The sequence below is a fragment of the Phalacrocorax carbo genome, chromosome 3 (genome assembly GCF_963921805.1).
Source record: "Phalacrocorax carbo chromosome 3, bPhaCar2.1, whole genome shotgun sequence".
In the NCBI taxonomy this organism is placed as follows: Eukaryota; Metazoa; Chordata; class Aves; order Suliformes; family Phalacrocoracidae; genus Phalacrocorax; species Phalacrocorax carbo.
Genome location: NC_087515.1, coordinates 48,120,227 through 48,133,852, shown reverse-complemented (window position 1 = coordinate 48,133,852; position 13,626 = coordinate 48,120,227). Strand labels below are relative to the sequence as shown.

The 13,626-nt window shown below is 35.4% G+C and overlaps 1 protein-coding gene across 8 annotated transcripts in view; it reads right to left on the bottom strand.

Moving 5' to 3' along the window:
* The window catches only part of USP34 (ubiquitin specific peptidase 34), a 140,078-nt gene that overhangs the window by 108,023 nt on the left and 18,429 nt on the right, over positions 1-13,626 (bottom strand). For all 8 annotated transcript variants that reach the window (XM_064446827.1, XM_064446831.1, XM_064446825.1 and 5 more), the window contains exons 2-5: positions 12,340-12,427; positions 8,496-8,916; positions 3,981-4,031; positions 3,666-3,815 (exon numbers count right to left, since the gene is read on the bottom strand). In XM_064446827.1, the coding sequence (XP_064302897.1) occupies positions 3,666-3,815; positions 3,981-4,031; positions 8,496-8,916; positions 12,340-12,427 (710 nt within the window). The remainder of the gene's footprint in view (positions 1-3,665; positions 3,816-3,980; positions 4,032-8,495; positions 8,917-12,339; positions 12,428-13,626) is intronic.

Genomic DNA, 13,626 nt, shown 5'->3' with positions numbered 1-13,626 from the left:
TTTAAATAAAATGACATCAAATAACATATATAAAATGACATATAAATAACATATAAAATTACATTAAAAATCCACAACTTTCATCATACTATTTTGCTTCCACCTGCTTTTAAGACAAAGTATTTACTGCATCTGTCCTATTCTCAAGCTTCAGAGGTTTCTGGGTTTTTTGATTATTTGCTCTTTATCATAGGCACTTCATTTCTAAAAGGCAGTGTGTGTCTCAAGAGTTTTTACTTCTAACTTAAGTTTTGAAGTTTTATACAGTAAAATTAAACCAACATTTTGGAAACCATCAGCATAATTTCAATTAATTCACATCTGCTGAGAGGGCAGTTATTCCTCCACAACATCCCCAAAACTGAAATAATACAGAATGAAGTAATTACAAGGTTTTTCAAGGAGGTTTAAACCCTCCACAAAACAAGCTGTAGGTCAGATTTCTCTGCATCTGTTAGCTTTTTAAGAAGACCAACACAACATCAGGTAGTTAAACTGAGCAAATACCATGGAATATGAAATGTGGGGGAAAAGAAGCAAGTATCTAACTAAAAGAAGACAGCAAAGAAATATCCTAAAAAGGAACAGTCAGTTCTACCGCAATACAGGTTGCTAAGCAAGCACCTTGCAGAGCTGTGAGCTGGAGAAAAAAAAAAGAAGAGTGCCAACTAGCCAGTATCCTGTGTGAAGTAAATTGCATTATATTACATTTGCTGGCTTTATTCTTACAAACATAAAGCTTGCCGGACAAAGACATTTACTCAAACAAGATTTGCGGGATAAAAAAAATCCAAGGAAACACCTTTTCAATAATTTTAATGTCCTCTATATAAAAGAGACACCAGTAATCACAAACAAGTAGCTCAGCTCTTCACAGGCTTTACTTATTTGTGGTAACAGTCTTCTCTTACATGAGCCTGTAGAGTGCCCTTAATGAGATATTCACCTGCCTTTGTGGAAGAAAGGGAGCAAATGCTTTCCACGTCACTATGCAGCCTTGTCTACTGAAAGTTGAATGTTACTTGTTGGTTGTTAGCAAGTTGTTTCTTTGACTTCAGTTTACTATTTCCAACTTCACTTTACTTCCTGGACCTAACCTACTAAGCCTAACTTTTTAATGAGAAATTGATTGGTTCATCCACACTACAATCCTTCTGAAAATATTTCTGAAATATTTAAGGTAGTAGCTAAACAACTCATTCATCTCACAGGCTTTAAAATAAATTCCAGCATGGATATTTCTAGGAGTCTCTACAACAATGGCTACTGAACTGCCATTCTTGAGAATTAGTAGGACTGAAAACGTATTTAAGAGTTAATATACACTATGGTTCCAGCTTTACATGTTGTGAACCAGCTAAGAGTTGACACTGCAGAGCTGTTCACTGAGCTATCATCAACAGGGTCATTCATAAATCTCACACTATCTACAAATCCTTTAAAGTGAAATGCATTGGGATAAAACCAAGACAAATTAGCAGAGTTCTTACTGAGATCACCAATATTTTGTTCACAAAAAATAGATTTTTGTAAATGCTTTTTTTGTTTCATTGGAGCTTGGTATATCATTTCACAATCAAACATTTATTAAATTATATATATTTACCTAGGTTATATGAATTATATAGTGAGATGATATAAAAAGAACCGGGAAAGAGACACATTACATCAAAATGAGAAGCTTATGCACCATTGTAGAGGTAGAGAAAAGTTTTGGGTTTTTTTAATATCCATAATGTTTTGTCAGAAAAATTGGCTGCCTCATTTGGAACTAATAGCCATATTGCATTTGAAAGTCAAAAGCACTGCTGACAAGTACACTAAGTGGCACCAAAATGTGGCAAGTGGATGAATAAAGCACATCACACACAAAACATTTTCTTATACTTTTTGTAGTGAACTGGCAATTAAAATCTAAAGATAAAAATTTTTCTAAAACCCTTTTCCTCTAACTCACACAGATTTGCCCACAAAGTCAGACAGAGTTCAAAAGAAAGATTCTAGCTGAATGGTAAGAGATACAATGCTGTAGAGGTTGAAGAAACAGTACTTCTACTGGCTATGGTTTGGGTTGAATTTCATTTTATCTGGCAGGTTTAACCACAGCATTCATCTAAAATAGCTGCAAGAGACAGCTAACTGTATTACTTACTGGAACAAAAGATAAATGCAAAGTTGCAACGTAATTACCTGAAAGGAGAAATTTTGCTGAAAAGTATTTTGGGTTAGGGCACCTCGCTAGGAACAAGAATAAACAATTTATGTGGAGAAAAATAAAGACTTCAAAAAAGGACAAAGAAAGGCAGATGCAGTTTATAAACACACACCAGTATAGTATATCTAGGAAATGGGATTTGCAGTCAGAATGCTTGTTGAAAAAAAGTGAGTGGCAGCTCCCTATCACACCATATTGTTCAGAGCAGTTTTGCCCACTCTCACAAAAAAAATAAACCAAAAACCAGACATGCAAGAATGTTTGGTTCCATGACCAAAATTTACTTCTAAACCAGAATAACCTACAACACCATACAAATGTATGGTCAGCAGATGGTTTGACGAAGACTGAAGGCTGCACTGACAACAGCTATGGATAAAGAACTCCTCCAATTATCGCCTGAAATCTCATCAGATCATACAGACAGGACCAGAAGAGAACATATCTCCACAATTTAACATGCAGAAGTCCTGCATCAGTCCTCCTGTGCAAGCTTACAAGAACAGAGCATATCATGGCCTTACTCATTTGTTCTCTGACCTACAAGTTAAGAACCATTACACTAAAAGGATCAGGAGTGAATGATACAGATCACCAACACTAGCTTTGTTTCAGTCACTAATTCCCTCTATGCAAACATATTTCAATACTTATTTACAACGTCACCCTGGCTGGTCAGTAACAGCAACAAGGAAGGAAGATGTGTGGAAGGAAGAATCTGATTTTAAGTATTTAAAATTGGAATCAATGTCAAAATTACATTAAACTCACTTCATACGAGGTACAACGAACGATTGTTTTCATTTTGTCAATATGTAACATCCACAAGACAGATCACGAACTCACATTCTCACATTACACTGTCTTCATATGTCCTTCTTCAGAGACTCTTTATTTCTATCACCAATCTCCTCTGAATCTCCACTAAAATCAATTTGTAAATCTGCTAGTCAAAAATCACTATTATTTCAAAATGGAGAAATGACAAAGGATATGTATTCTAAACCTAAGTGAAAATAGAAGATAGTTACCTCTACGCTGCAAGTGTGTATAAAGGAATCACAGGAAACTGAGAAGAAAAGAAATCCACAGGCTTTCCTTTGTGCCTCATAGGAAATAGGTAAAAATGTTAATACAGCCTGAAGAAGCTTAAAACATTCCCATGACAATTTCAGGAGCAGAAATGACCTCTGACAAAGTTCTTACAGGTATTTTCTGGGGCTGTTACAATCTTTGTATCTAGGTACAAACTTGCAAAACTACTTGTGTGCTTACAGGATATGCATAGGGTTTGGATGATGAAATTCTCAGTGGATCAGCAAACCTCACATTCCTAACAAAGAAAATCTTACAGTGTTTTTCTCCCTGCCTGGTCCTACAGAATTCTTCCAGACTTCATTCCTTTTATCTTTTTGCATTTAACATTAAACAATTTAAAGAAAATACTTACATTAGATACCACTGTGATAAATGCATGTGCTATAAGAAATGGCAGTGTCTCAGGAGTTCCATATTCAAAACAATCCTTCATGAGGGAAAGGCCATTTTTTCCACAAAACAGACAAACATAACGAAGCAAGTGCAATGGTACTTCTACATCCTAGAAATATATTTAAAAAAAACAAAAAAGAATAATTTGAACAATCATACTAGATCCATTCAGATTCACAGGAAGTTCAAAAGCTACGTTAGTATAACACACATCTATACACGGCTATTTTAAGTTTCTAGGAAACATGCACCTATTTAAAAATGGACAACTTACATTCATATCACAGAACGCCCCTAATATATTGCTTTCTTGAGCAGAAATATCCTGTTTAAAAAGAAAAAAATAAAATTAACTCGCTGAAGCAATGAAAACACATTTATAGAAAAGAAAAAGAACTGACCATTAACAGCTGTTATAGTCAACTAACAGAAAACTCCAAACCCCTAATGTAGAGGAAAACAGAAGTTGAAGCTTTGCTCTGCTTTTACACTGCAAAACATTCCAATTTTTTCAACCGGAACACCGCATAGGAGATAGTCTGGCATGCTGGCTGCACACCAGCCTGAGAACTACAGAACAGAACCAATCTATGTGCTTCTGAATGCAGTTTTTGCATAAAGATGACACATATACCCAAACATCTGAATTTAGATGAAATGTAGGATAGTCTACAATCTTACATTTAATTACTTAAGGAGCCAAACTGTCAAATTATTCATTCCCATCAGAATAAAATTCTTTAACTTCAACTATTATATTCTTTTACATAGAACAAAACACATCAAAAAAATGTCTAATACTCTTTACAGTATTAAGCTAACTAAAGAAGGAATTGTATCACCCTATCAATCTGTTAGCTGTTTGCTGCAACAAGAAATCTGTTTTCTAGAAGTATTAAGGTGAAAAGGGTTTGGAAAAATAGCTTTTCTTTTTAGTATTCACAACATCCACTTACTGGGCAGTATAAAGCAGGAATTTTCTTTATTAGGGTTGTTACACATATTGTATGTATCTTGCACATGGCTGGGGGCAAAAGGCCACTGAAGACATAAAATCTGACTGTAAAACTACAGCATTGCCATGGACACTTGCAGGTAGTTACAGCACACATTCTTCTCCCTCCCATCCCTCCATACCAAACATCCAATTCTCATAACCACAAATCAAATGTAAGTTTAACATAAAGTTTTTAAATGAAGTTTCCTGAATATATTTCAAATAACTGTGTAGGAGTAAGCTTCTTAAAACTGTACCAGAGGATGCTGGAGGCAAGCGATTTTGGACGGATTAAGTATGATACAAACATTTTGCATTATTCAATATGATCATATTATATCTAAGCATTTATTTTCTTTTTTCTTCTGCTGAACCCTAAGTCATGCCCGAACTCGTGATACTCTAACAGTTATTTTTAAAACAGCTTTGAAGCCAGTAGGTGGTACATTTTCAAGTAACAATAAAAGGTGTTCAGCGCTCTGCTCATGAAAACTGCAGAAACTGTGTGAGAAATTTCATTAGTTTCTTGAATAAAATAGACACTCATTGCAAGTGAACTACAGTTCTTAGAATACAGAAATCAAAACCTCAGAGAGGTCTGTTGGCACGAGTCCTGCAAAGCTTACTAAAAACGTTGCAGTTGAAAGACTGAGTCTGGAAATGTGACTTCTGTTCTTGCAGATGTGAAACAGAACAGAGACTAAGAATTCCTTAAGATCAACTTTATAAGGAAATAAGAGAATTCCGCATGGGAATCTAAAATGGTATTAATAAACATTATTACACCAGATAAAATGTACTAGCTGAGGCCTGACATAGAAGCAATCTTGGCAGAGGGCACTTAATTTGGGATGTCATTCTGCACAGGTCAAGACTATGTACTTGTCAATGAGCTTGATTTATTTCCACATCAATGTAATTTCACTGTCCTCATATATGGCGTATTTCTGTGATATTTCTGCCCTCTACAAGGCCACCTGATCAAGCTAGCTTCTGTTGTTAAGATCAGGCTTCCACGGTCTTCACTCTCTCACTAGAAATGTTGTAAACGTTTAAGTGACAAAAATAATTCTTAGCCTATATCATTTAAGGACAAAGTCTATAAGATCATACATAGGGAGATATTCTTTTATCTTGCTTTGTTGTTCATTTTCATCCAACTTTGTGAACTCCTAAACTACGGAAAACCTGCTACTTCTATATGAATGATTTTCTTCTCCACTAGTGGTCAAAGGTAAAATGGTTTTGGCAAGCACCTGATAAGAGGATTAGACTTCTAGACTTGTCTTCTCTGCTGTCGTTAAGAACAAGATCTGAGGTGTATGCAGAGCAAAAGCTAACAGTAATACTGCCTGCTAGTCATTACCTGAAGGCAATAACACCATGTGAAAGCTTACATTGGAAGTTTTTAAATGACAGTTGAACTGATCATTCCCTAGGCAAAGTGAAACCTTACTGGACATGACGACTCAATGAAATTGTGTAAATTCATCTCAAGAATCCGGAACAAGGAATTTCTGAAGTCAGTGAGAGTGGAGACTGCACTCCATTTTGCATCAGAAAATTTCCCTTCTTCCAAGGCAAAAGAAATACTTAGAGGGAGAGGAAAAGCTACACAAGCTTCTCCCAACAAATTCTTGGCTGATTTGGTCTGTTCAGGAATCTAACTTAAGTATACATGACACACTTAAAACCAGGATTTTTATTTTATGATCCCTTGAGGACTGAGTCCAAGCCTGATCTAAAACATAAAGTGCTCTCATTACTGGGACTAATAACTTAAGTCAACTAAGATGTGATCTAGGCTGAAATCCAAAATTAAACTCTAAACCTGAGTAAATGAATTACGGTAGCAGAAAGTTTTGACATTAAAATAGGTAACATTACTACTTCAGAATAACAGAAACCTAGTGCTTCCTAAATATAGGAAGTCTCAGTTTGTGAGGAGAAATTATTGATGCTGGGACCTTTTAAATGGAAACAAAGAAAACCTCTCCCAAAAAAGGAACAAGGTACACCACAAATATGGCAGGCTAGCATACCTCTGTGACCCATACCCAGAAACACAAAAAGTATAGCAGGGAAGTAAAAACTTTTCCCTCACTCGTCTGTACTTCAGGAAACTATTTTTCATTCTCAGCTTCCCTTTATGTTTTTAGGATAGCTAATGAATGTATACGATAATTCAAATTATATATATACACACTAGTATGTCTAGAGTGATAGCCAGTCACAGTACAGCAATCTACAGCATATCTGTGTCCAGATCACTTTATGGCTGCACATCAACTGAAAAAGAAATCCCACCAGGCACTTCGAGATTTTCTTTTTATAATTTGGAAGTGAAATTGAAAGAAGTAAAAAAAATACATGAAAATGTAATTTAAAAGAAGTGTGCTTGTACATAGAAAAGCTGTTCCAGAATTGTTCATTCCATATTCCTACAAAGCTAGTTTCAGTAGGCGTCCCACAGGAGTACAAAAGATAAGTCACTTTAGTCACTGATTTTTTTTTTTTAAACTGACAAGACAGATCTACCTCCGCAGTTCTTACTCACAGTGGCTCAACTACAGATTTATTTATGTATGGTGAAAGTTTAAAAGGCACACCAAAATGAATGATGGGAAACCTGAAATCCACAAATCCTAACTTTGCCTCATTTTTCCATACACATATTTGTGAAATGAACTCTGTTAACTTATGCCTGTATGTTCTGGAATAAGACAAGAAACCAAAATCCAGCCCACCCAAATAACCCAGCATGTTGTGGTGTTTAACTAGGTTTATTCTCAGATATTGCAGGATTCATTCAACAAGAATTGATTAAATCTTGTGATCACTCTAGCATACATAACCGAAAATTATATATGACTTGGTATCTTTTCATTTTGGACTTAAGTTTAAACAGCAAGCTTAACCACTCAGAGCTCTAACACAGCTCCCAAAACTTTCTAAATGAGAAATTAAATAAAACAGACTGGGATAACTGTAGTTTAATTTTCCACTTTGACTTTCCACGAAAGTTTGTTGGATAGAAGCTTTCTTCATGTAGCTAAATATACACCATCTTTGCATAAAAATATTGTAAAAGAACTGTTTTTGTTATTAGACTACCACAAGTTGGACCAAAGCCCAGCCTTTCCAAGAACTATATTGTTTCAACTAGTAAATGCTAACAAAATCATGTTTATTTCAGAAACTGTGAATTAAACATAGCAGAACTTTTGAAAAATTTTGTTTGGGTTTTTTTTTTTTCCAGAAGAAAATATAGAAACTGTCAATGGGAGGCATAACAAATACCACAGAGAAAAGTCAGCACTGTAGAACAAAGCTACTTGTGTAGAGCTCAGTTATTCCAGTCAATTAAAACAGCTGTTCTAACAAGTAAATTTGGTCTTGCACAAAGTTTAGTTTATGAAGTTTTGCTTCTAGAACCATAGATTGTAATGAAAAGAAATTAGTAAACTATTAATGGGTTACCTTCTGGAAGAAAGGCTTCGCTATAGTCCCCTTTTTGCCTTCCTGATATTTAAACAGTACAATAATTCAGTGTACAGTTCCATCCAACACTTATCAATATATTACCTATAACAATTAAGCATATTTTAAAGAAAGCGTAAGAGTATGTGTCATTTAAAATGTTTCTCTGAAAAGTTCTACTGAAGTTAACAGGAGAGCTGAATTTGCCCATCCTGTGTCAAAGCAACTATCAAACACGCACAGTCTACTCATTAATGAGAACAAATAACCTTTCACAAAATAATTAAATATACACATAAAGATAAGATATACCTCTATTGTGGGATGAGTATTATGCTTATAAGCAGTGTACAGAGGAAACTGAATCTGAAAGATTTTTGCCACACACAGCAACAACTTTTCCTTCTCATCAGTGCTCCACAAGCTAAAAGCATCAGTGTTTTTTGCAGACTCCTCCTCTGTCAGGATACAAGTTCTTGCAGAATCTAACTTTTTCTCTATAGATTTTTGCCGTTCTCCATTTTCTTCTTCATGAGACTGTCTTTCTACATTCAGGGGCTCATCAGCATGATTACTCTCATCTTGCCACGTTGAATCTATATTAATAGTGCAATGTTTACAGAGCTGGTCCCGCAGAGCTTGAACTTGGGCAATCACTAAGTTAATAAGCGCACATACTACTTGGTTAAAGATCTCCAAATGTTTATACTCCTTGAAGCAGCACAGACATTGTCTGTAAGAGAACAGAAAAAATTAAAATAAAAATTCCTGAAGTAGCTAAAATCAGAACAGGTAACTGACCAGAAGAACTCTTCATATTAAAACATTTTAAACAACAAAATATTTGACAGACCCATAAAAATAGGGAAATCCCAATGAAACAGACTCTATCCAGCAGCAAGTGGGAGTCACAAAGCCTTCCTTAAATCCTGTGAACACACCATTATTTCCAAATGCTCATCAAAACTGTCAAGTCCCTGTTATTGTTTAGCAGCTGCCACTGTGAGTAAAATATACAAAAGAAATCTCAGAGGGGCAAGGTCACTGTGCTACTAAAGAAGCAGCATTCTTCAGTGCGTTCCTGAATCCGTTTCCTTGTCTGGTTTTCTCTACTGATATTTATTGCAATAACCACCTGACATGCTTGTCAGCTGTGTAAGTACTAATTATTGTTATTTTTAAATCAACAGGGCTGCAAAATAATTTTATTTTCAACTGAGCGTTCAGGCTCACTTCCTTTATCTGCATTTGGATAGAAACCCCATGCACACTGGTACCCTTTACCCATATGGGAAAAAGCAGTATCAAGTATCTTCAGTACTTTCTTTGCTATGTAGGTTCAGAGATTATTCCTCTGAATATCTACCTGTAAACTAAAAAGAACATGGGAAACTTGTCACCATCTAAAACTATAACAAACTATAATCTTTTTTATATATATACACTAAACATCATCCCTTTAGCAATAAGAAAAAAAATCAAATCATCAAGTTAGAAAACTCTAATATAGCTCTTGTTGTGGGTAAGGATAACTATAGATGTCAAAGAGTGGGTGCATAAACTCCCCCGAGATAGAAACCCTAGAACCTATTGTCTGGGAACATTTGCTGCTTCTGTACAAACAAGCAGTCTCCTCATTCTAAGGAAAAGGTGGAGGATATTCCCCTAAAAGGATTTAAATTCTGGAGAACACACAGAAGAAAGCAAGCAATAAAACAAAGGTGCTTCAATGAAGACTAAAATTAAAGGCTACATGCTTGTAACAATCTTTTGAGATGGACTCAGCTCTTTCTCAAACTCTACTAAACATTGTAAAGCTACAGAAACTGGCAGCTGTCTTGCAGTAGAAACCTTTCTCCTGTTACTTGGAGAACAACAGACTCCAATTCATTACTAGAGTTCTCTGATACTAAAATAATACAAAAATGACACATACGATTTCTGAAAGGAATTAGCAGGCAAAGGTAAGGCAAGAAGTCATCATAAAAAGTGACTGAAATAACAGCCTTCTGCAAAGCATAGTATTTAATCCAGAAACTGGGCTTCATAAATTACAATTTGTAAGAATTCAGAGAACTCAGAATTATGACAGGTAGAGGGTGCTGCCTCTCTTGAGGGAATACAAACATGTCCTTGAGCTACAGCTCTTAAGAGCACATACATTCTTAATACAGATTTTTTTTTCCAGTGGGTTAGATATAAAGATAACATTCAGCATTCCCCAATTCCATCACAATACAGTGATAGAAGCATCTAAAACATTTTGTTCCATCTGTGCGGGAAGAAAAATCCTTTTAATACTGTGTAAGTGGAGCATCTTCCCCCATATGAAAAGACAGATTTTGTGATTTACTTGTAAATGTATTTTCATATTAACAAATGACAATAAGGAATTGCAGGCAAAACCAAGTGTATCCTCAAGCATTTATCCTTGGGGAAAACTATGTGTAATAGGGTCCATCACTTATGTCTACAAAGTACTACTCTATTTGGCCATAACAAATTATTCTCAATAAGAATGAAAACAGTCCGGTGAATACTTCTCATGTATCTGTATTTGAATGCCAACCGATATTGGAGAATTCTGTTGGGCAAAGGCACATTTTCCAAGATAGACATGTGCAAAACCCTGAAGTCTTCATATATCTGAATATGTTCACAGGAAAAAGAGCTCCACCAAAAAATTGAAGATCTATGAAAAAATTAGCATGCTACAAATATGACTTCTTTGAATATAACACTTTCCAGAAGAAAGCTGAAATGGAAACACTACGTACAGGTGGAAGAAAAAGGTATTCTTCAGGCTGAGTCACCAACTGATCTTCTGAAGGAAAGCAGAGATTTAAACTACAGATAACAAAATAAAAAGTAGTTCTTAAGGAAGGCCTCAAGCACAAAACACCAAGCATAACTCTCAAAAGCCCATTTGGCAGAGTAGAAAGAGGACACGAAAATTAAAATGTAAATTAAAACTCCTTCCTGCAGCCTCTTCACTAGACTCTGCTTTGAATAGGTTACGGACTATTTTCCATACTCTCTTGTAGTATGAAACCATACATACGGAAGGTAGACAAACATGAAGAGCTAAATGTTATCCAGTCTTTATTTTTTCTTCAGGTTGGGTTTGTCATGCTATAGCTGTTGAACAGAACAAATCTCTAAACAGATGATGACCTGGAAAGCAACTAGGTTGCAATTGTTCTCAGACAATCTTGGAACCTAGGACCTGTCAAGAAATGACAGGATTCTGTTTTCTGTTGCTCCTGTTTATTTTGATATAAAATTCCTTCTCTGTGTCTAAGAGCATATTGCAGAAGATAATGAATTTGCCTTGAGTGCTGCCTTTGGACAGAATGAGGAAGAGGAGGATTCCACTTTCACTGGTACCCAAAATGTGACATTCCTTTTTTTTTCTTGTAATCTTCCAAATACCAAAATAATGTTTTCCATTTTATTCTCTATGCTTTTCCCAATATTTCTTATTATTCAGTTCAGTCTTGTGACCATTGCTGAGCACTGAATTCCAAATATCCTCACTGTAGATCCTTTCTAAAAACTAATACCCGTACAGTCCCTTGCGCTGGAAAAAATAAGTAGCTGTGAAGTAAGCAGAATAGCTGATATAACTACTTTAAAAAAACAGTAACTTAAATAATAGATTCAAAGAAATAACCTAGCTGATTCAAGACAGCCATGTGCAAAGGATTTTCTTTAACAGTTTAGTAGCTACGGGCTGTAGTTGTTCATCATCTTGACTCACAGTACTAGGACACTGAGAAATTTAACATGGTGGTCCCATTCAGAGTGACCTTTTCTTAAATTCTTCTTACCCTACCCTGCCCTCACAGAGGGCAGTCAGAAAATTTCATGTTAAAGCAGCAACACACATGATTTGTCATTGCAATATAGCCATTTATTGCTACACGATTATTACAGCATCCAGAATACCAGGCTCAAAATATGTTTTGCCCAAAATGCAATGGGTAACAAACTTATTTTTACTATTAAGTAGTAAAATGTCCTTTACTCTCTAAGCATCACTTCGCTACGCATTAATAACTTGGCCATTCTAATTCACTCTACTGTATTTTTTTAAGAAAGGAAACCCACTGTTGAGATCCAGTATCATCACCACACAAACTCATTCCAAAGTTACCTTTGTGTCCAGGAATTGATGTAAGCAAATATCTTGAGGGCATGTTCCTTTCTGAGCTGCAACCCATCAGCACCTTCAATGTCTGATACTAAAGAAAACAAAAACATATTAGCAGCAAAAAAACCCAAACAACACACAATTGCTCTGGTTTCATTAGAAATTATCTTCGACAGCATGAAAAAATTTAAAAAAATATGTTTTGTAAAAAAAACCACCAGTAATCAAGTTACAGTAGCTCTATATGAAAGGTTTTTCGGCATGAAGATGTGTAATTTCCAAATAAATAATCTTTTCATATTGGAAACTGAAGTTCTCAACCAAATCTACATATTTCTTGCTTCAGTAAACAGTTTAGATGCAACTAACTTGAAAACAAAAACTGCATAGTATTCTTGAACACTACTGTGAAAATCAGTGATCAAGAACAGCTCCTTCTTCTAATCCTCTTCTTGGGAAATACTCTGCATAAGCTTCACTGGGAACTACTGATTGATGTGCACTTTCAAATATGATCCTTCTTCAACAATTTTATTCATTAACCCGTTTGGTTTGGGCTGTTCTCCCCCCCAGATTTTAAAAGTCTGCATTTTGAGATGACCATGAACTTCCTTTTCCTGATCAGAAAAAGACTGGGGAAAAAACCCAACCAAACAAAAAACCACCGCAACTATCAAGGTAAGAACAATGTGCAGTGTATGTATAAAGTTATTTCAGACTAGCTAAGCTGATGATTGATACTTTCAAATAGACGTGTCTATACTGACATTTACGTATAATGAGTCTCTAATTGGTAAAATGATAAACATTTACCACATTTATGACAGCTGGAAACCAGAACAGTTATGTACTGAATTTAAAAAGCCAAATATGTCAATGAGGTATAATCAAATGTCCCACTTCCATCTAAAAAAATGCTCATATACTCTAATAAGCCAAACATCAACAGTAGTACTCATCTCCACTTCTGCGTCAACCAATTATATACCCAGGCACTGGATTCTGTCTACTGGCCAGACACCTTCCTCCAACTATCAATGAACAATTCTCATTTCCTCTTTGTCCTAAATTTTCCTACACTTCTACCATTATCTACTTACTATACAAATTGAGAACATCAGTACTCCTTTAAGTTGACAATTTAATTTATAACAAAAATAAGCATCCACTTTCACATTTCACATGAAATTTCAAGTATTACATGCTCACAAGTCTACTTCACAGGCAAGCCTTGTGGGAAAGGTTCTCTTAACACAAGAAAGCTCTTCAGAATCCCCATCTCAACTTCTT